General features: G+C 39.2%; 1 protein-coding gene across 1 annotated transcript in view; it reads left to right on the plus strand.

Moving 5' to 3' along the window:
- The window catches only part of TTC17 (tetratricopeptide repeat domain 17), a 44,554-nt gene that overhangs the window by 2,250 nt on the left and 20,933 nt on the right, over window positions 1-21,371 (plus strand). Inside the window, exons 2-16 of the mRNA XM_015864473.1 lie at window positions 6,144-6,233; window positions 7,656-7,825; window positions 8,842-8,953; window positions 10,075-10,206; window positions 10,855-10,964; window positions 11,216-11,360; window positions 11,738-11,877; window positions 12,120-12,280; window positions 12,867-12,979; window positions 14,495-14,635; window positions 14,999-15,114; window positions 15,638-15,812; window positions 16,355-16,432; window positions 18,468-18,692; window positions 20,844-21,030. Coding sequence (XP_015719959.1) covers window positions 6,144-6,233; window positions 7,656-7,825; window positions 8,842-8,953; window positions 10,075-10,206; window positions 10,855-10,964; window positions 11,216-11,360; window positions 11,738-11,877; window positions 12,120-12,280; window positions 12,867-12,979; window positions 14,495-14,635; window positions 14,999-15,114; window positions 15,638-15,812; window positions 16,355-16,432; window positions 18,468-18,692; window positions 20,844-21,030 — 2,095 coding nt within the window. The remainder of the gene's footprint in view (window positions 1-6,143; window positions 6,234-7,655; window positions 7,826-8,841; window positions 8,954-10,074; window positions 10,207-10,854; window positions 10,965-11,215; window positions 11,361-11,737; window positions 11,878-12,119; window positions 12,281-12,866; window positions 12,980-14,494; window positions 14,636-14,998; window positions 15,115-15,637; window positions 15,813-16,354; window positions 16,433-18,467; window positions 18,693-20,843; window positions 21,031-21,371) is intronic.

Raw genomic sequence — 21,371 nt, forward strand, 5'->3', positions numbered from 1 at the left:
TTTGCTGCACAAGCACGTGCTGCTGACTCATCATAAGTTTTTCCCCTAGCAGAACCCACATGTCCATTTCTGCAATGCCATTTCCATTTGGTCAGCCTTTCCTGCTGCAGGAGTTGTCCCACACCGGGTGCTGTGTTTGCTCTTGCCTTCTCTGATCTGCACCATGGCTTCTCCAGCTGTGTTGCTTGCTGCAGCCCTTCCCTCTGCTCTGCCACCTATGTTTGCAGAGGGCACTAAGCTTGCTGAGGTTTGGATGTCCCCAGTTTATGAAGACATTAAACAGTGCTGGCCCCAGGATCGATCCCTAAAGGACAGTGCTGATGACTGGCCACCACTGGACTTCGCACTGCTGAGCACAGCAGCCTCACACTGGAAGTGCCCAGTGCTGTCTGGTGACAAACAGTTGTGGCATTACTTAGTATTTATATTGTTAGCTTTAGCAGGAGTGTTAGCTTTCTCAGAGTCTGAAATGCATTGAATTGTTACCTTTTTGGGAACAGGGTGCTTAATCTTTGCTTGGACTGCTTGTCTGAATGAAGCCCAAATAACTAAGGTTGAGTGTTAGTCAGATCCAGGCATTCATCCTGTGGGGTGGTTCACTAGCTGTGGAAATCCAGAGAAGCACCAGTGAAATGAGGTTCTCTGCAGCCTTGTTACCGAAGTGCACTGTGGCTTGGGAGTGGAAAGGCTGCAGATCCTGACCTGAGACAGTCCGAATCTGAGGGAATAACTTCTATTATTACCTTAAAATATCCATTAGTTGTTTTCTCATAGTGTAGCAAGTGTATAAGCCTTTAATGTGAGACTGTGTTCAAGTGTGATTGATGTTCCTGTGGTATAAGATAGCTAACAGCACCCTGACTGCCGTTTCTTCTGGAACTCCTGGAGATATAACTACCAGGCAGGTGGCAGAGCTATGACAAACCTAACAGCTGGCAGTGTATCAGCAAGATCCCATGTAATAAATGGGAGTGTTTGCTAAGTGGGCACTGCTGCTCCAGTTTCTGGTGATCATTTCTGTATGATAAAGCAAGTAAATTCTCAGCAGTGCATGTAACATTCTGTTGTCTCACTAAGCCATCAAGTGAAAGCCATCAAGCTGTCTTTTGTTCTAGGAGCCGTTTTCAGGTCAAATACATCTTACTTAGTTCCTATTCTCTTTTTGGTCTGAGTCCTTCAGGTGTGTCTTCCCACAGAGCTGGGTACAGAGTAATTATATCAATTTATTGAGATGATATCTGCACAGTGTGCATGTTTATGAACCTTTTCATTTCACAACTTCCAGTATAAAGTTCAGACTAATACATATAACCTGTTCTAGGTTGTGCTTGTCTGGTAGCAGGAAAGCTGGCTACCCTACTGAAGTACAGGTGTCCTTCCAGATAATGGAGAAACATGGCACAAGGAGAATGAATTAAATACAATTCTGTAAGCAGTTCCAGCAGTCAGTTGTAGCTCTATTGGTGCAGAATTGTTGCTGATATGTACCAAAGATGTGTCTGAGCTGAAGTGGGTCCTTGCAGATACCGTGTTTGGGCTTGGTGGAGACAGCTGCAGCCCAGCATCTTGTGGGGGGACTGGAAGAACTGCCCTCATGTGGCCCTCGTGTTAGTTCTGAGATCCTAGGCAGGATCTCAAGACAAGGCTGAGGAAGCGTTGCCAGGAGTAGAAAGGCTCTGGCAAGGCCTCTGAGTTGGCAGAAAGTCATTTTGCTTTTTATGTGCAGTTGTGGATTTTGAAGTTTGTTAAGAGATGAACTGGAGACCAGCATGGAGGTACAAGGCTTTGGCCTGTCCTGTGCTGGGAATAAAGCCCCTCAATAGGAACTGCACCTGAATTCCATGCAGAGCAGCAAGTTTTTACTCTGTGGAGCAGTGATGCATCACAAGTAGCTTTGATGCTGTCAGCTCAGCTGTGAAAGATCTGTAGGTGAAGTGGAGAACATGGCAAGCAGCCTGGGTGCGCTGCTGGAGTGCAGCCTTCAGCATACATGTGCTGTGCGAGCCAGAGGATGTGAGAGCTTGTGCCAGAAGCATTTCTTTCACTTAGACCCTTGCTAGATGCTGAGGGGGCTCTGCTCATGAGGTCCATCTTTTTCCTGGCTGTAGGCATGGGATCCTTCTCTGACTTCAGTCTTTCTACACAGCACTGCTTCTGCTGGTATTGTTTCTTCTGTAGCCTCACACTTTGCATACTGGCCTCTCATCCTATTTTGCACCAGCTATAGGTAATTGTAGGACAGACTGACAAGGTGATTCCAGTCAGCTATTCAGAACAAAAGGCAAGTTTTTAAGATCCTTCTCTTTTCCCTGAGGCCACAAGGAGTTCTAGTCTATTTGAGCAGGAACTGCTTTTATTTTGCAAGTAAAGTGACAAAAGCTTCATTATTTATGGTCTATAAGACGAGGAGCCCATTTTGCTGTGCATCACAGGTGAATAAGGTGCCTTTTCCAGCTTCTTCCGATCATCGTCTGCTTTTAGGATGTGCACAGCTGTTTTGATTTCGACACTCCTATACTTCAATTAACAGCGGAATTTCTGCATTATTTTTAAGAAGAAAAGAAAATATTACCTAACAATAGTTGATGGAGGCATTCGTCTACTCTTGTTTTAAAGAATTTAGCTCCCGGTGTAATATAACTGGACTGTAAGGAAAGAAAATGTGCTGGAAGGTTTGGCCATACAAACCCAAGTGTTCAGAGGCTTTGATACGTGCAGGTAATGTAGGAGGCTCTCCAGAGCTTGAGGGTTTGATTCAACTCCCCTGTCTTTTTTTTTGTTGTACAGATTCAGTGTGTCTTGCCAAATCAGGTTCCAGGTATACTTTGTGACAGTGAATAAACCTGTACTGTGCTTTATAGAGAAACTTTCACCTTTGGGCAAAGTTGAACAGCGAACGCTTATTTTAGAAGTGGTTTCCTGGCAAGCTTTCTGCAGCGTAGCTGTAACATTCATTAGAGTTCCAAGGAAGGCTTTTCAGCGCTATTTTTCTCCTGTTTACTATGCTTGACTCAAAGTCAGATTCTAACATTTCAAGCAGTTCATCTTCAATGTCATCGTTTCAGCACTTCAGAGGAGGAGTAAATGAACGCAGTGCTCTGCCACCAGCCAGGCTAAAAATAAATAATTGGATCGAGCATCATTCCTGGCTCAGAAGTCCCTGCTAACCTGAGGTGTTCTGCAAGTTGGCTTCCGCTTTGTTTCTGCCTGAAAGAGCATTCTAGGGAGCTTTGCAGGAGATGAGCTAAATCTCAGTATCCGCCTGTGGTTTTGCTCTTTGCCATGTTGAGATGAGAGGGCACGTAAGGGGCAGACATTGAAGGGGTGAAGGATCTGTAGCATTGGCATGCTGCTGTCCATATTGCATAAAGGCAAAATGGAGTTTTATTTCTGGGAGCCGATTGTGAGTCTCCTATAATTTCTTACAATGGGAATCTTGACATTCCATTCACAAAAATAGTGAAATATGAATGCAAGATTAGGTGGATTTCTGAGGTTTTGGTTTTTGTTCTGACACTGCATTGGTCTTAAGAAGATAATAGCTGCTAATGTTATTTCCTAATAATAATTTTCTACTATGCTGATATCTTTTGCTATCATTAGAAGTCCACATTTACAGATGACAAACTGAGGTTAGATCTGGAAGCAAAAACCTGAAAACTGAATAAAAACATCTTAGGTGCTGCTTATGCTGCTAAACTTGATAGCATTTCCTGGTGGGTGAGATAACTTTTGATTGAGTTCAAGGATGTTGCTGTTTGGATGCTTTTGTTGCTTTTGTTTCTGCTGCCAGGTATCATTTGATAGAAATGTGGAACCACTCACAGTTGTGGCACCTGTCAGTTCTTTTCTGTCAACCTGTGCATGCAGGGCTGGTACTGTACCACCCCAAATACTCACACCCTAATCTCAGAACTAACTCTTATATGATTGTTTTGTCAAAAACTGAATGGCAGCCATTTCTCAATATCGTTCTCTTGAATGAACCATCACCTGAGATCATTCAGCTTTCTTAATGAGGTTTTTAAATGGTGATTTCTGTATAATGTTCTGCAAACAGTCGCTCCCTAGGAACAGTTAGTCACTGAAGTCAGAGCTTGTTTTTTGCTCTTGGTGACTGTAAAGTATCATGAAAGCAGCCTTCAGTAGGCAGGAACAGCCCTCCTGTTTTGCGATGTGGATTTAGGTACTTAATGCTTTAAGGTGTAACTTCATTTTCTTTGCAAAGCCCTAGTTCATTTGCTTGGATGTGCCACAGTAGTTCCTCTAGCAGGTGAGGTATGAACTAGTTCTTCAGTCAACACAGAACTCAATTTTACAAGCAACCTGCTCAAGGTGAGGTGGAGCCCGTAGAAGGAAATAAGAAATACAGCTGCAGGCAAAGTGCTGTGGAATTTAGTAATTCAGCTGACAGCGTTGTTGAGTTTTTTCGATAGAGTATTTTCCGTGCTTCTAGGATCATTGTGGATAATCTATTATCCTTTGTTGGCAACAGTGAAATCCATACTTTCCATATTCATAGTGTAAAATCTAACTGGTATCAATTATTACTTTGTCTAATGATGGAAGCATTAATTCACCAGGGAAGATGGGGCATGCCTGAATCTCTGGACTGTGGAGCCACCCTCCAAAATGCTCCTCCAGAATGCTAAGAGAAGCAGTTCAGCTTTTGATTTGAAAAGGAATATTTAGCCAAATTGAGCCAAAACTAACATTGTGTAGATTGTTGTTTTGTTTTTGAGTTAGGGGGAACACAGGCAAACACTTCTCTTTGCTTAGAGGATATGTGTCTGTGGTAGGCTTTTCCACCCAAATTCAGATAGACCACATATAGTCAACAAAAAGCAATCTCTTCTGGCACAGAACGTCCCTATTACTTCAACAAATGAAACACTAGGAACAGATTATGGCCAAAAGTGATGGGTGGCCCTTGTAGGGGAGGTGTCAGTGTTGACACGCAGGCAGTGTGTATGTCTTCATGCAGTAGCTGGTTCCATTTTCTGGAAGCTTGAATGGAAGCTGAGCAGACCCATGGATGCCTTTCTGTGGATTGTCTGCCTTTACAGCCTAAGGTACAACTCCATGAAATGGGATGAACTCATCAACATTCAAAAACATGTTAAAAATTGGAATTCTTGCTGTCCTCACCTGCCTTCTTCTGGTCCTGTCATCACCTATTCCTGTCCATTTCCTTTTGGTCACATATTCATTCAGTCTTCCTTAAGCTAATTTTAATAGTTCAGATGAAGCAGCCAACAACAGGTGATGTCCTATTGAACTAATGAGCTCCAGAGATGACACAAGGGATTAACTGTTATTGCGGTGACAGAGTGGGGGAAACAGGACTGAAAGGCTGTGGTGAGACCCACAGAGCATCTTTGCTGCTCTTGGGACTTTTTCCCTGGCCAGTCAAGCACTAGCATTGGCTTGGCAAGGGGACAGGGCTGGGATATTTCAGCCTCGGCATGAAGAGCTGCATCTTACAGAAACCATTTAGGGATCAGTAGAAGTCAGCATATAGCCACTCTCATCTGTGACTTATCCATAACGTTGCACTTTATTGAGCTGCCAGTTCCTGAGTGTGGCTGTGGAAGCTGTGGCACCGTCTTCTCTAATAGAGTTTTCAATCTTTGTCTGATTACCTTTTGATTTTGTTCATTTACTCCTTAATCCTGAATGCGGTAGATCCTTGAAAGACTTAGTGCTAGGCCGCTGTGTTAAATTGGTTGTACAGAGGAGTTGACTTGAATCTGAAGTACATTTTACCCATTGAGAGACTTGATGGAGGAATTTTAAAGCTGTAAGAGAAAATAGATTTTTGCAATTGCTGTTTAAGGTTACCAAGTACTTCAGCGGTAAGTACTCATAGTGATGTTATTGTGTGAGGGTTTCACATGCCTCTTGCGCTTAGAATTTGTGCACTTGAATAAACTAGAATAGATTTGGAAATAAAGCATGGGTTGAATTGGATTCTCAGACCACAAAGCAATTGAGCAGATAGCTTAAAAATCCAGGCGGATCGTGAATAGTAAGTGAGCAAAAACCCCTGAAATGACAAACTGTAGCTGAATGAGCATAGCTTCTTATCTTTTAAAATCACTCTTTGGAGAATGTCTTACTTGGACTGTCGAATTGTCTTGCAGGTGGATTCACCAATGAACTTGAGGAACCCACATGATTTGGTAATATTAATGAGACAAGAAACAACAGTTAACTACCTCAAAGAACTGGAGGTAAAGCATAACATTAACCACTAACATTCCTTAAGATAAGATTTTTTTTGTAATGGTGTTAGTGATAGATGTAGACAAGGATCAGAAGTCATTATCAGCTCAACTCCAACAAATGGATAAACAATTCTTCAGATTTCAGGATTTTTGTGGCTCAGGTTTGCTGAATTGGTTTTCATTGTCCTCAATTGCATCTACATTTTTGATTGTGATTTTGTTGCTGGCTACTGTATTCCAGAACTTTTTATGGAAGTGTTGTCTTAGATTTGTTATAGCAGCTACTGAGAGTGCATCCTGTAGGCAATGAGAGTACACACACAGTAGGCTGCAAATTTCCCTGCACGCCTCTCTGAACCAGTCAAGCCATTTTCACTGCTCTGTCTAGGACGTGTGAGAGAGCAGGTCACCACTGTTTTAATTAAAGCCCCTTTATTACAGACCTTCAGAGCGGCTGGGGTTGGCATAGACTTCTGGACAGCTGGTCCAATTCAGAGCCAGCGAAAGCAGGGTGCCCAGGTGGCTTCTGAATGTCTCCAAGGAAGACACTCCACAGCTTCTTGTAGCAACCTGCACTCTATCACATGCACGTCACAGAAGTGCTGCCTGATTATTGTTGAAGTGGGTTTTGAAAACACTCTTCTGAAAAGAGCTCCAGTGAGCTTTAAACTGATAACTTTCATGGGGACTAAATCTTAAATGCCTAAAGCTAGTAGCTTTCAGACTTCCTTTTTGATATGCATTCACTCCTCTTTCTCTTGTGCCAGCTTTCATTTTGTCAGATGAGAGTAACTAGCTAAGAAGTTAAATGAGCACCTGAGATAACCTTAGGCAAATGGAACAGAGATCAGGAACAACAACAACAACTAAAAGTGGGACTGCCCCATATGAGACTGCATTCAGCCAGTCTTCCTTATTGAGATATTCTCATCTTTGGGTCATGGGGTATTTTTGCTGTAGATGAAAAAATTACTGTAGGTTGTTCAGGACGTGGGTTGCAGATTTGTAAATGACTAATGCACGATTATTCTCTGCTATTCTTTTTGGCCTGTTGCCTCAATTATTCTTTACATATTGACTGCTTAAGAGTTCATTTTGTTTGCAGTCTGGTACTAATTTTGTGAGCTCCTGAAGTGTAAGAGAAGGGTTCAAATATGACAAAACTCACATGTTTTTAACCACTACTTCATTTTCTGAATGGGCAACAATGAATTTGAAATGCTGTAAGCCTTCTTTCTAGGTATAGCAGGAAAAATAAAGGCCTGTTTAAGTTGTATTGTCTCTCTTGAAAGTACTTGTTTTTTATCTAAATAGAACTTTTTACATATCCTTCAAGTTGACTTTGATTTAAGGAAAAGGCTGAATTGTTCACTACTCTACAGTTTGCTTTTGTCAATATGCATATTTCTATTTTTCTGTTTTCTACAGAAACAGTTAGTTGCTCAAAAAATTCACATAGAGGAAAATGAGGACAGAGACACAGGGCTGGAACAAAGGCATAATAAAGAAGACCCGGACTGCATTAAAGCAAAGGTGCCCTTGGGGGACCTAGATCTGTACGATGGCACGTACATCACCTTAGAGAGCAAAGATATCCGGTAATGAGGAGTTGTATATGTTAAGATCTTTACTGAATGTGGGGAAAAAAAAATCTCTTCCTGCAATTAGAAAGAAAAATACTGTCATGTGACTGTTCTTTAGATGAGTTGTTTTATTTTATGTTAATATGAAATCACAATGAAACAACATCTATCACTGGGTACAAAAGGGAGGTACGGTTTCTCTCCAACTCTGTGTTGTTAGCTGTTACCCAAAACGTCTCATTTCCCAGGCTCCCAGTCAGTGTAACTCTGTAATGATATGAGCAGATGCAAATTAAACTGAAGTGCATCATGTAAAAAGGGGTTATGTTTGCTTGAGTGTTGGGGATTTTTGAGCTAGACGTGCTTTTTGTAGTGGGAACTGTCTCAAATTTGTATGGAAGACCCAAGATGTTGAAGCTTGCAGTCAGTTTTTTTTTCCTATGCCTTTAGCCAATAAAGGCTTTGTGGACAGTCTGACATGCAGCTCTGTTTGTATTTTTTCATCAGAGCTGACCATTTCAATTTTGTACTTCTGGTTCTTGGTTTTGGTGGTTTTTTTTTTTTTGGACATGAGGTGGAAAAATATGAATGTTGTCCTAAGATACCTTCATCTGGGCCTGTGACTACTTTTTTGTTCTTGTTTGATTGTGTTCGGTTTGTGGGGGAGGAAGGGATGCAGGGCATGTTCAGTTGAGTTTGCATGCATGGTCATTTGCCTGGCATATAAATCATGAATCATACCACCAACACTCATTAACTGTACCAGTGATACACTAGGTTGATAGTGATGCCATTTGGTGACTGTCCAAATGTTGATATCTTCTCTAGAGCAGATTGCAATTAATTATCCTGTTGTGTTGGCATCCTGGGAACTGAAATGTGGGCAGGCATCAGAAGCGATGCAGAAGCACTGTTTTTGTAACAGTAGGTGAAATCAGAGTGCTGTGTCTGCCAATTGAAACATTGTATCTCTTAAACTGTAAGGTATCTTGATCTGGAGTCCACTATGTTATGTTCTGTTCTGTCCTCAGGCCGGAAGACTATATAGATACAAAGTCTCCAGTGCCTCCAGACTTGCAGCAGCCAGATTGTACAAAAGTTCTTGATCTTCCATACAGCATTCATGCTTTTCAGCACTTACGGGTAAGCGAGCAAATGGAAGTGTGTTATTTTATTTCTTCCTCTATCTGGAAGAGAAATAGTAACGTCGTAGGGGCAACTGTGAGTCAAGGCTGAAAGGTAATACAGTTTTTTGAAGGCTGTCTTGGTCTTCTTTATAACCATGATTTTACTGTGATTGAAGTATTTGATTATAGGAGAATGCTTCTGTCAGGTACACGTTTGTCTCTTGTTTCTACCGGTCTTATTATAGAGAATATTCTTAGGATTTTATTTTCGTGACGTTTTGTCAGTAAAATGGCAGGTTTTTATGTCTGTGTATAAATGTTTCTGTCTTGTGTATTGTTTCAGTTGCAAATTAGAGAGTGCTGAGCACGGTCATTAAGCTAGATGGAGATTCAGGGTCAGAAAGTTGTTTGCATGGCTGTCAACATTTCATAACGTAGTTGACTGTCTCTTAGATATCTGAATGCCAAGCTCTAACCCAGAGGAGGAGGTAATTGCTCTTTGCTAATACAAAGTTCATCTGCTTTAGAATGATCACGGCTGAAGTGTGATGCAAAAGTTGCTTTGGTCAACAGAGTTGTATGAGCAGCTTTTCTAATGCAGACCTAGCTTTAGCACTCATCTCATTATATTTATTTTCTTACTAGTCTCAAAAATAATTTTTCATCTACAAGTATTTTCTTATGAAGAAAACAGGAATGAAAGTTTTTTAGTTCTGTCCCTGGATCTGGAGATACCTTTTCTATTCAGAAAACAAGAAAAGAGGGCAGTTCTATAGTGTGTAACCTGACAAACATGAGTTAAGTGCTTCAGTGGTGACTAGTGGCACTGATGGCTACCAAGTAATACAAAGCTGTTGGAAGTTAATGTTTGTCCTATAGCATTCATCAAGCAAACGCTGCTTTTGGAGGAATTGATATTAATGACTGCTTAGGTGTTTTCTTATAAATAGTAATATGCGTTATACATCTGGCAAAAGTGACAGTATCTTGTGAAGGCACAGAGATCTTGTTATGAAAGGATGATAGGAATGTGAAATAGTAAAACTGGAAATTTTCCTGAAAGTTGTGTTCTTATGCATATTTCTCAGGCTGATTTCTCTAAAATTAATCTTCTTTTTTTTCTTTTTTTCTTTTTAGGGCGTTCAGGAAAGGGTTAATCTTTCTGCACCCTTGTTACCTAAAGAAGATCCAATCTTCACATACTTATCACGGAGGCTGGGAAGAAGTATAGAGGAAATAGGTCATCGTATTTATGATGGGCTAATGAAGGTATGAAGCTGTAAACTTACAGTATGTTGAAAAAGAGTGCTGGAAAGTGTTCAGAGGATTAGATATGCCTAGTACACACAGTCACATCCAGTGCTAGCCTTTCACATGTATTCTAGTTTTATGTTTCAGCTACAAAAGATAGAGTAAAAACATTTTCTGCAAGGTAATCAGAGGCAGGATAAAGCATTAGCAAAGCCAGTAAACACATACTGTCATCTTTAATAACTCTTACTTTTGTGGCCTAGAGAGACGACATTCATTGTTCTGTTAAGATATAGGAGCTTTTAAATAAAAATGCAGGTACTTAAAGATCACGTGTGCTTTTTTTTAAATACTTTTGTGCAAGATACAGGAACTCTGTTTCAACTCAGAGTGTAGCTGCTGTTGCATAAAACTTCATCACTGCTTGTTTCATTTTGAACTTTCACCAGTGTAAAGTGCAGGAGTTGTGTTCCTTTCACAGATCTATGTGCCGTTTCATTCTTTCTGAACATTCACAGGCATTGCCAAATGCCAGCTTTCCAGAGGAAGGGGAAAACTTAGAGCAGATTAATGCTTGGTTTTCCATCCCTTAGTAATTAAAGCCATGAATGACCTTTTAGTTCATCTTAGTTGATAGTACAGTTCTTGTGTTTCTCTTTACTGCAGAACTCTTCTTCCTGGGTACTTTATAATATGGCTTCATTTTACTGGCGAATAAAGAACGAACCGTACCAAGTAGTAGAATGTGCCATGCGTGCCCTTCATTTCTCTTCAAGGTGAGAACTGCTGGTGAAAGTATTTTTTTGTCAGATTGCTTTTTTAGTTATCCTTACTTCATAGCGGATCTTTAAGAATGGAAGAAATAAGCACTGTTACTTATTCTTAGTCATATATGATTTAGACATGTGATTTTTCTTCGGAATCCACATTTAGTATATAACTGAAGAATGAGTGTGTCCTTGTGCACAGTCCTTACCTAGTCTGACCTTTTAATGGCTTTTTTCTTTTTCCTTTCTTGTTTAACTAGGCAAAACAAAGACATTGCACTGGTAAACTTGGCAAATATTCTGCACCGAGCTCACTTCTCTGCGGATGCTGCTATTGTGGTCCACGCAGCTCTGGATTACAGTGACTTCTTTACCAGCTATTACACCCTGGGAAATATATATGCAGTAAATATTATCTTTTCAACACCTATAGAAAAACAATGTTCAGTCTTTCTGGCTTGACTTGTAATGATTTAGTCTTTTACAATGCTTTTTGTGTTACATGTTTTACATGCTTAATGTTTATGTTTCCATTTAAATATTTTCATCCAGAACTCTTGTCTTCGCCGAAGATAAAGATGTTTGTACTTAGAAATAAATTCAAGGGAAATTTTCATACAGCCTCAGCGTAACAGTTACAGTGGCTTTAATTTCTACAGACAGGCCAGCCATGACTGCAGATTACATTTTGAGTTGAGGACTTATTTAAAAATGGAGAAAGTTCATTAAATGTTACACTATAATAACTCATTCTTTCTTTGTCTCTCCATCATTCTTTTTAGATGCTTGGGGAGTACAACCACTCGGTCCTGTGTTACGATCATGCTCTACAGGCCAAGCCAGGATTTGAGCAAGCTGTGAAAAGGAAGCATGCTGTACTATGTCAGCAAAAATTAGAGCAAAAACTGGAAGCTCAGCATAGGTAACTAAAGCACCACTGTAGCAGTTATGCATACAGTCTCAATTTATTGTTCTGATGAAGCAATTCATTATATTTCCAATAGAATAATAGTGATTTACTTTGTGAATTTCTTCATCTGCATGATAAAATTATTACTCTAAGTAACCCAGAAAACAAGGCTGAAAATATACAATATTATGGGAAAAGTTGTTATTTAAAAAAAAACATTCAAAGTGAATCTTTTCTACTGTCTAATTTTCAAGATCACTTCAGCGAACCTTAAATGAATTGAAGGAATATCAGAAGCAGCATGACCATTACCTTAGGCAGCAAGACGTTTTAGACAAATACAAGCTCATCCAGGAGGAACAAATCCTGAGGAACATAATTCATGAGACCCAAATGGCGAAAGAAGCTCAATTAGGTACAGCTTTTCAGAGTTCATGCTTATTTATAGCAATGGAGAATTACATGTATTCAGATTGATCTCATAGAATCTTTCATGTTGCAAGGGACCTTTAAAGGCCATCTAGTCCAACTCCTCTGCAGTGAGCAGTGACACCTAGATTAGGGTGCTCGGAGTGCTCTCTGGGCAGCCTTCTTTAGTGCCTCACCACCCTTATTATGAAAAACTTCTTCTGTATGATCTGAATCTTTACCTTCTTTAAGTTTGTAACCATTTCCCCTTGTCCTATTGCAACAGCTCTACTAAAGAATCCATTCCCTTGTTTTTTATAGCTCCCTTAATATTAATGTCAGGATGTAACTTCTTTGGATACGTTGGTGGTCCTGAGTTGTTGCTGTTGTGTTTTGCTTAGTAAAACCAGTGATTATGGTGTGTTCTCAAAATAGGTGTTTTTTGAGTCTTTACAAGATGGAATTCCTGATGAGTGGATTTAAAAAATAAAGAATTATGTGGGAAGAAGTGGAGCTTTTTTTTTTACTGCACACTTCTCATCTTCTCAATAACCTCACTTTGATTGTAGAATAACATGTTTTGTGCTATGCAGGGAATCATCAGATTTGTAGACTGAGCAACCAGCAGCACAGCTTGCACTGCCAGTGGGACCAGCCTGTTCGCTATCACCGTGGAGATATTTTTGAGAATGTGGAATATGTTCAGGTTTGTCTGTGAACTGTTAACCACTGTCTGAAGTTACGTCCTGTTTTCCCCACTAGCAAAGTAGTGGAGGTTTTGGGTTGTGGAGTTTTTTGGGTTTTTTTAAGCTCATTAGAGCAGGACGTACCATTGGGGATTTTGAATTATAGTGAGAAGTGGCCTCGTCCCCTTCTGAGCATTTGAAGTATTTAATGCTTGTTTACTTTGGTAGTAGTGCAAGCTGAGATTGATAGTAAGTTTTAGAAATGTCATGCTCTTATTAAGTAAGGCTCTGTTTTACTTAATTTAAAAAAATAAAATAGTTATTTACATTTAATTTTAATATTTTTTTCTAAAGTCTTCTTTTTTCTGGGAGATAAGAGCTTCTGTAAGACAAAACCACTTCTGTAGTCTCCTTTGCATTTTAACCCTGTATAGAACAGCTAGCTGCTTTTTGTAGGAAGGACAAAGATTACTCACTTCTGAGGAGTTACAGCTTTCTCTCATTTAAATGTACTACATTCAGTCATGCTAGCAGGAGTCTAATGTTTAACTTCCCTTCGAAGAGGACGGGAAAGAGACAAAGATTCCTAAGGATTTGATTTTCTTTTTGAGTGTACGTGTGGGTTGTGGAATGAGAACTACTCCTTAATGGAAACAGTATTCCAATAGGTAGCTTAGAATTGTGTTTAATATTTCATTGTCTCTACAGCCTTAAAGTGGCTTGTAATTTCTTTTGTTTACTATGCTATTGTGTGACTCAAACAATGTAACATTTGTTCACACCTTCCAGTTTAATATTTTATCCCTGCCAGAAGGAGCAAAAAACTGCAGTGCACAATTAACAAATGCAAGAGCCAATCTCCTTTGTGATCAGCTTAATGTCTGCTTTTGTAGCCCTAAAATCAGGTGTTAGCCTGACTTAACAAGACTTGGCATTTTGTGTATCTTCAGCTAGAGAGTTCACTAAGAAAATCTGATACAGGAATGTCGAGGAGCTTTGGAAACAGGGTGTGTTCTAACAGTGAAAACCCTGAACAAAATCTAACCCACTGATGTGTTAGAGCTACACATAAAGGCTGTTGTTTGATTTGTTTTGTAATGTGGAATGTGTTGTGGAGTTTCCTGTTATCTGGTTTTAGAAACAGGATTATTTATTTTTGATTGTTGTTTTCTTCTTGGGTGTTCTTCCTATTCGGGTTATCAAGATAGGTTTTGGAAGCCATAAGACTTAGTAACTCCAACTTGAATTATCGAGATTTGTGGTATAGATATGTTTATTTTGTTTATGATCTGCTAGAAATTTTTACTTTATCTTTCAGCACTTTTTGCTTATTTGCAGTTGTATTTTTATCATTGACTGTTTTACAGTGTGAGAATTTTTGTGTGGTGTGAGTGGAGCAAGTTTAAATTTCTATTTTTTTTAAGAATACCCAAATTTCAGCTCATTAATGAAGCTTAACTTCATAGTTACGGGAGCAGACATTCCACCACTAACATATCATCCCTCTTCTGTATGGAATTCTGTTTTGTTTCTAGTTTGGTGAACACTCTTCAACTTCAAGTATGACATCTCTGAATTTTGATCTTCACGCAAACCAAAGCGGCCACAGCCAATCCTTGCAGTCTTCCCCAGTTGCTCGTTCCGTCGTTTCGGTGTGGAGCGTAGAGTCCAATAGAGTGAGTGAATGGAATAGACTTTGCTCTTTTGCTCCTTCAAAGAGGAGTTACAAAAGCATACATCTCGTCTTTGTTTGTGCTTAGCATTTCTTTAACACGCTGAACATCTCTATTGTCTGTGGACCAGTTTCTAGTCATTTGAAGCATAGACAAGGTTGTTCTCAACTGCCTTAGAAGTCTGCTGCAAGTAAAGCAGTGCAGCTAGAAAGCTGAGCTGCTGTTCTGGAAAAACTTGGAATATAATAGTTTCAAAGGTGTCTACTCTTTTGTTCCTCCAGGTTATTCCTTGTGTTCTTATTGGCTTCTTGACTGACATATTGAAAATGTTGAGTAAATAATTTCTAAAATTCCTTTTCCCTTTAGGACAAACAGCATCTTCTTTGGCCTCAGCGGTCAGAGTGTATGAAGTCTTTCCCCAAAATTCCTGATCCAGAAGAGCTGCCAACTTATTTTCTGCCCCCAGAAAACAGGGGATTCAGGCAAGTGTTAATTTTATTTTTAAATATTTCTAGTTTAGTTTCATATTTAGAATTTTTGGCACTTAATGTTTTAATGAGCATTTTCTTTCAGGATAGGGTGGATGCAACTTGTGTTCAACAGCACAAGTCTGTTCACATCTCTTTCTGGCATCTGGCCATTCCAGTGAAGGAGCGATTTTCCTTTACTGTTGTTATTTCTATAACTGTAACAGACCCAATTTCATGGTGATTGTTTGTTGATTTGTTTAGTACAAAGTGAATGCATGAAGCATCTACAATATTACTAAAAGAATGAGGATTTAAATCCAGTATGAACGTGGATTATTCTTTTGGGACAGAGGTAGAAAAACAGCTTAGTTGTCAAATAGCCAACAGTGCTTAATATTAAATAGGGTAAAATAAAAGTGTCTGTGCTGCAATAGCTACTTTCATAGGTCATTATAATGTTATACTGTTCTATTCACTTAGTACTGCAGTAGTAGTAGGGAAGCTATTGATTCATCTTGGTTCTCCTTATTGCTAGAGTCCAGTCAATCCTAAATATCCCAAGAGAAGCTGTTGGGCATGAAGACACCCAGGTACCAGACTGTTCTTCCATTACTGATGCTCGTAACAACGAATCTCTCTATGTACTCGTCAAAGAACTAGATGGTAATCTGGATTTGAAAATGAAGATGCCAGATGATCAAGCAAGACAAGTAAGAGAAACATCTGTCTGATTCTCATCTGTTTTAAGTTTTTCCTCTTTTTTGCCTTGTTCAGGATATCAACCATTTCTGATATTTAGAAGATGACTTGCTTGCTTTCCTTCTTTCTTATTTTTTTGGAAATGTGGAATCAAGTGCTTTCTAATAGTGCTAGAGGAAGGCAGAACATGTCACTCAGCATAAGACTATTGTCTGACTTCTCTTAAATGCTGACCAAAAGCACACAAAATAAGGAAGTTAGTTCATTTAAAATTACTACTTTATTTTCAAACTTCTAAGAGTTACTTGGTGTGATTCATCATCTTGGGATTTCCAGTATCGCTTGTATTCTTCCAAATAGGTAACATTAAGGTGAGATTACTCCTTCATATTGTTTTTTGTAGGTTGGCTGTTTATGTGATGTGAATATATAATGATTGATTTAGAAATTACTTAGTAAACTAAAAGGAATACTTACGGAAGTGAGACTTAAAAGACCAACATAGCTATATTTTGTAAAATTTCACTTTTAAAAATAAAATTCTGCTGTCCAGATCTTGCATTCTCGAATCGACAATCAAGCCATTACACAGGAGAAGATGGAAGCATTTCTTGATCACGCCATGAAGAAGGTAAGTCAAAATTTGTAGCGCAAGATAAATGAGGAATTCTTATTTGAAGCTTCTTTCTGTACTTATAAAACAGTCAGATTTGTTTTAGAAGTAAAGATTTGTTGTGCCTGTGAGTGAGATGAAAATAACTTGAAAATTCAGGTTTGTAAGAGAAGTCCAAATGTATAGAGAAGCAGCTATTTCCTGTAGCTCAGTGTATACCACGTAGCCCTGTGGGCACTTGTTCTTTTTGTGACTGCTGGATATTGAGCATCAATGTATTAGTTAATCCAGACAGACATTTGTTTAGATGAACAAAACAGCTTGCACCTACTCCCTCTTCCACCTCTCCCAGCATGCCTGCCTTTTACTCTTCCTCCTCCTCACTAGTTCCCCAACCTCATATTCCAAAGGCAAGTAACCCACTGTCAGTTTTCTGTCAGGATAATTAGCACTCTGGGGCAGAGCATGTACATCTGTGTAACACCCTGCAGAATGCCACCTCCATCTTGCGTGGGGCCTTTGAGAGTCATCGCTATTCAGTTGACAGGAAGCAATGAGAGGTTGGCTCTTTATGACATGTCAAGCTGATCTCTCTCCAAGTAACTATCTTCTATAAATTGTGTCAAGGCATTGTATGTATGTATCATTTTGAGTCTAAATCAGTAGTGTTTACTATGTGCATCTGTCTTACCTGGAAGAAGACAAATTAGCAGTAGGAGTTGATTTCTGTTGTTACAGTGTTCAGAACAGTCCTATATATGTCTAAAGTGTAACTGTTGCAGTGCATAGATATTTTGTTTCTAATTGTAGTATTTAGTTGCCTTCATGCTGGAAGTTTGAACTTGATCATTTTTATGCTGATGCAGGAGCAATACTATGCCATGCCTATTCTGTTAATGATGAACTTTCTAGTGAAGGAGAGCAACAGCTGGCATTTTTCTACTGAGAAAGACAAAATGCTAGTAATTTTGCTTGGGATTTAGTCAGAGGACATTAAGACCTGTGTTTGGAAAGTAGTTCAGCAAGGAGTTTGATGTGAATAACATGCAAGTAATGTTATACATGTGTATTGCGAAATGGAGGCATTAGGTAATCTTACAATTACAGATTATTATGTAAGGTACTCATGAGAAAAGGCAGTGCATCCTTTTGATATTTTCCTTTGCATCCTGAACCATAGGAAAAGCCCTTCTGTGTGAGGTGTCTGTAAAACCTGGAATATCTTTCTGCCAGTTAACATTTTCAACACACATAACTGTGTAGTGCTGAAAATATTGCAAGATCTGAAATGGAATTTTGATGTTTCTGAAGCATTCTGTCTGTTCTGTCTGAAAGAAGCTGGTTTATTTAGCTGTGCATACTTGTCAGGATATTAAAATTATTTTATTTCTCCTCTAGGATGAGTGTTTGTTTCCTCTGCCATAGGTCAAAGAGGAGGAGGAATTCAAAGTGTATTTGATGCTTTCTCTGTTCTTACACATGCTTTCACTTGTCATTTGCTATCTTTAAGCAACATCTCATGCATATCGTGTTGACATCTATTCATAAAACAGGCAGAGAGAACTAAATTTAAGAAAAAACAGCTCTGAAACCTTAAATGAAAGATCTTATTATAGGATATAGGATCAGGTAGCACATCTAACTAGTGGTTGGAACGTGCTTGACCTTCAAATTGGTAACTTCTTTTCACAGACCATTATTGCTGTAATTTTAAGATTCCAAAGTGGCTCATAAATGTTCTTCCTGAAGCAAACTAACCCTTATCAGTTCTGTGTTTTGAGGGATTTTGTGGTTATGTTGTAAGTTGGTCATACACGTAAATGGTGTGAGAAGCAGGTTCTGCTAAATTACAGTGCAGACTATATGTTACATCAGTTTGCTAACTTCTCTGCCCTCATAAAACTCAAGCTGTGAGCAAAGAAAAGTGTAATGTGTACCTTGTTAGACAGTGTGCAGAGATGAGGTTTTTTTGTTTTTACCAGACAGTAGTCACCTCTGTCTCCCTGAAACACCACTGTGGGTATTTTCATCCTATCCCCTAATTCTCTTGTAGCCTCAAGATCCTCTATGGCTCGTGCTTAATGAAGCTGGATTGTACTGGCGTGCAGTTGGAAATAGCACCTTTGCTATCACCTGTTTGCAAAAAGCATTTAATTTGGCTCCACATGAGTATCAGGACATCCCTCTGGTCAATCTTGCTAACCTCTTGATTCATTATGGTCTTCATTTGGATGCCAGTAGACTCTTGCTTCAGGCTTTGGCCATCAATGCCTCTGAGGTAAGGTGATGTTTTTTGTGTTAGTTCAGCTGCCTTTCCATTCCTTGGTTAGTTTCTAAATACATGTTATGTAACTGTGCTGACTTACCTGAAGTATGCAGTTTAGCTTCCAGCTTGTAGTTTGGAAGGAATGTTAATTTTCGTTTACATTCTTGTTCTAACTGGGTGGAGCTGGTAACTGAGAACATACACATCTGGAACATAATGCTTCTAAACAGATGACACATTTTTGCTTCCAAAAACCTCTGTCACCAGTGGCTCAAAGGAATCCAATCATGATGTTTTGGGAACTCTTGTCATCTTAAAAAGAGATTATAATGCTGCTGTTCTATCTTGATTTAAAAAAAAAAAAAAACGAAAGAAGAAAAAACTCTTAAAGCAGCAGATATGTCATGAAGGCCTCTGACTGTATAGGCATCTTTCTCTGCCACTTGTTTTTGTAGTTTTTGTAATGTGCAGTTATATTTGTCCCTAGATTTAAGGTGTGTAGCTGGGTATAAACCTGTGTTGGAGTTGTTTTGCCTTTACTTCCAGTCACAGATTCGAAACAGTTTTTGCAATTCTGAATAGCAGCATTATAGACATTTTGCAGGTGGACACTTATCTAATGTAGAAACTCACCATACAAACTGATTAAACTGTGGAGCTGGCCAGAGCAATTGTGAAAAGGAAAGGAGAAGAAAAAGAATTAAATTGAGGTGGGATCTTAACTTAGATTGGTGTGTATGTATCTGTGTCAGAGCACCTTTTCTCTGGCAAGTGATTTGATCTTAAATTTGTGATACTTCTGTAAGAAGTGAAAGCTAATATTTCCCATGCTTGTACTTCTGGACTGAGATTAAGATACAGAGGGCTGTAACCTGCCAGGCGCCTAGCACTTAAAGGCAAGAAGTGGCATAAGCCTTTCTAATATGAAGGGATCTGGCCAGTGTGAGTTGCATGAAGGAGTTATAGAAAAAACATAAGAGGTGTGCCTTGGGAGGGGCACTTGAAGGCACAACACTGAAAGATAGCTAAGGACCACACTGCATGGAGTAGGGATTTCTTCAGAGATGCTGGTGAGATTTGCCTACTGCAGTAATGCCTGCTCTTATTTTTTAAGTCAGTTGGGGTCCCATTAAAAATACCATTTAAAAAAAAAGGACAGGAAAATCTGCGCTCAAATGAAACTTCCAGGAATATAATGAAAAGTATATGTAAATAATAGTGAATTACAGTTGCAGGGAGTTAAACATGTGCTCTGTGAGCAAAAGCTCGCAAAAAAGAAAAATTGGAATGAAGTTGCTCAAGTTGCATCTTTTTCTGAATAATGCTTAATGATAGAAGCTGAGTGTGGAAAATCTGAAGCTGTTGGTCAGTCTCCAGATTTTCAGATAATGAGTGTAAAATTACTTGGGAAGGGAAAAAAATGACTGCTATGTTACAATATTTATAGTCATTATTCTAGCATTATATTAACTATGATATTCTTTGTGTGTAAGTGAAAGATTGTTTTCAGTCAACAGATCAACAAAAAGTAATGCTTTGCTTTGTGCCTGAATTCTCTGATTAAATCCTGTCCAGTGAAAAGGGTGTTTGTAATCCGTAATTTACAAATGTTATGCAGAGACTTGCCAAAAGCAGAGGGCAAAAATATGAAGTTTTATAAAGAGTTGAAAATAAATGCTCATCTCTAAGCTAGTGTGAAATTGCTGTTTTCAGGAGCCCAGTTCTGCTCAAGTAAGTGTTGAATATTGTTGACAAATGAAATGCATCTGTCCTTCTAGAGCTGTAGTAATATTTCTATGCTTTTGCTGACTTCTGGTAGTTCTAAGATATTATCAAACGTTCTGTGCAGTGACCATTATGTTTGTCATGGTTTATAGTTAAGTATTTAATGCTTCATCTCAGCGTGTATTTAACAGCTGTTTTTCATCGTAGGAAGTTGGAATCCAGAACATAACCTTCTGTCAGAACAGCTTTTGTTTAGCATACATGCATCAAGCTGTTAGTTCTGAGTTTGAGGAATAGGCAATCCCTATTGAAGAAGTTTTCCCAATTCCTTCCAGGCAAATTGGGGAGGGTGTGGGTTGGCAGTAGTTTTGCCTAGTCAGTTTCCATTTCAGCTGCTAAGACTATTCACGCTGAGGTGTGTTGTTCTTTTCTTCATAGCCCCTGACTTTTTTGAGCCTGGGAAATGCCTATCTGGCTCTGAACAACATTAGTGGAGCCCTGCAGGCTTTCAGACACGCGCTGGATTTGACTACCAAGTGTTTGGAATGTGAAAGCAGCCTGAAGATGATCCGCTGTTTGCAGTTCTATCCTTTTCTTTACAACATCACCTCTTCTGTGTGCAGTGGTAAGCAATTGCTGGAAGATGGACTGTGAGTGAAGTAGTGTCCATCTGCCTTGAATGGTGTACGTGGAATTCATGTTTATTGTGCTGTTTCTTTCTGAGGATCCTCCCTTTTGCTCTGTAGTGTATTCTCCCTGTTAGGACCAAAGTTGAGGCTCTGTTTTTAATGGAAAAGTTATGGTCCATTAAGAATCATGGAATCACAGGGTTGGAAAGGACCTACAAGATCATCTAGTCTAACTTCCCTTTACCATACCTACAGAAAACCACTAAACCATATTTCCTAGTTCCCTATTCAGATGCCAAGAAGTGCTTGAGGATGGCTTCTTAAATATCTAGAAGGC

This window comes from Coturnix japonica, chromosome 5 (genome assembly GCF_001577835.2).
Source record: "Coturnix japonica isolate 7356 chromosome 5, Coturnix japonica 2.1, whole genome shotgun sequence".
Lineage (NCBI taxonomy): Eukaryota > Metazoa > Chordata > Aves > Galliformes > Phasianidae > Coturnix > Coturnix japonica.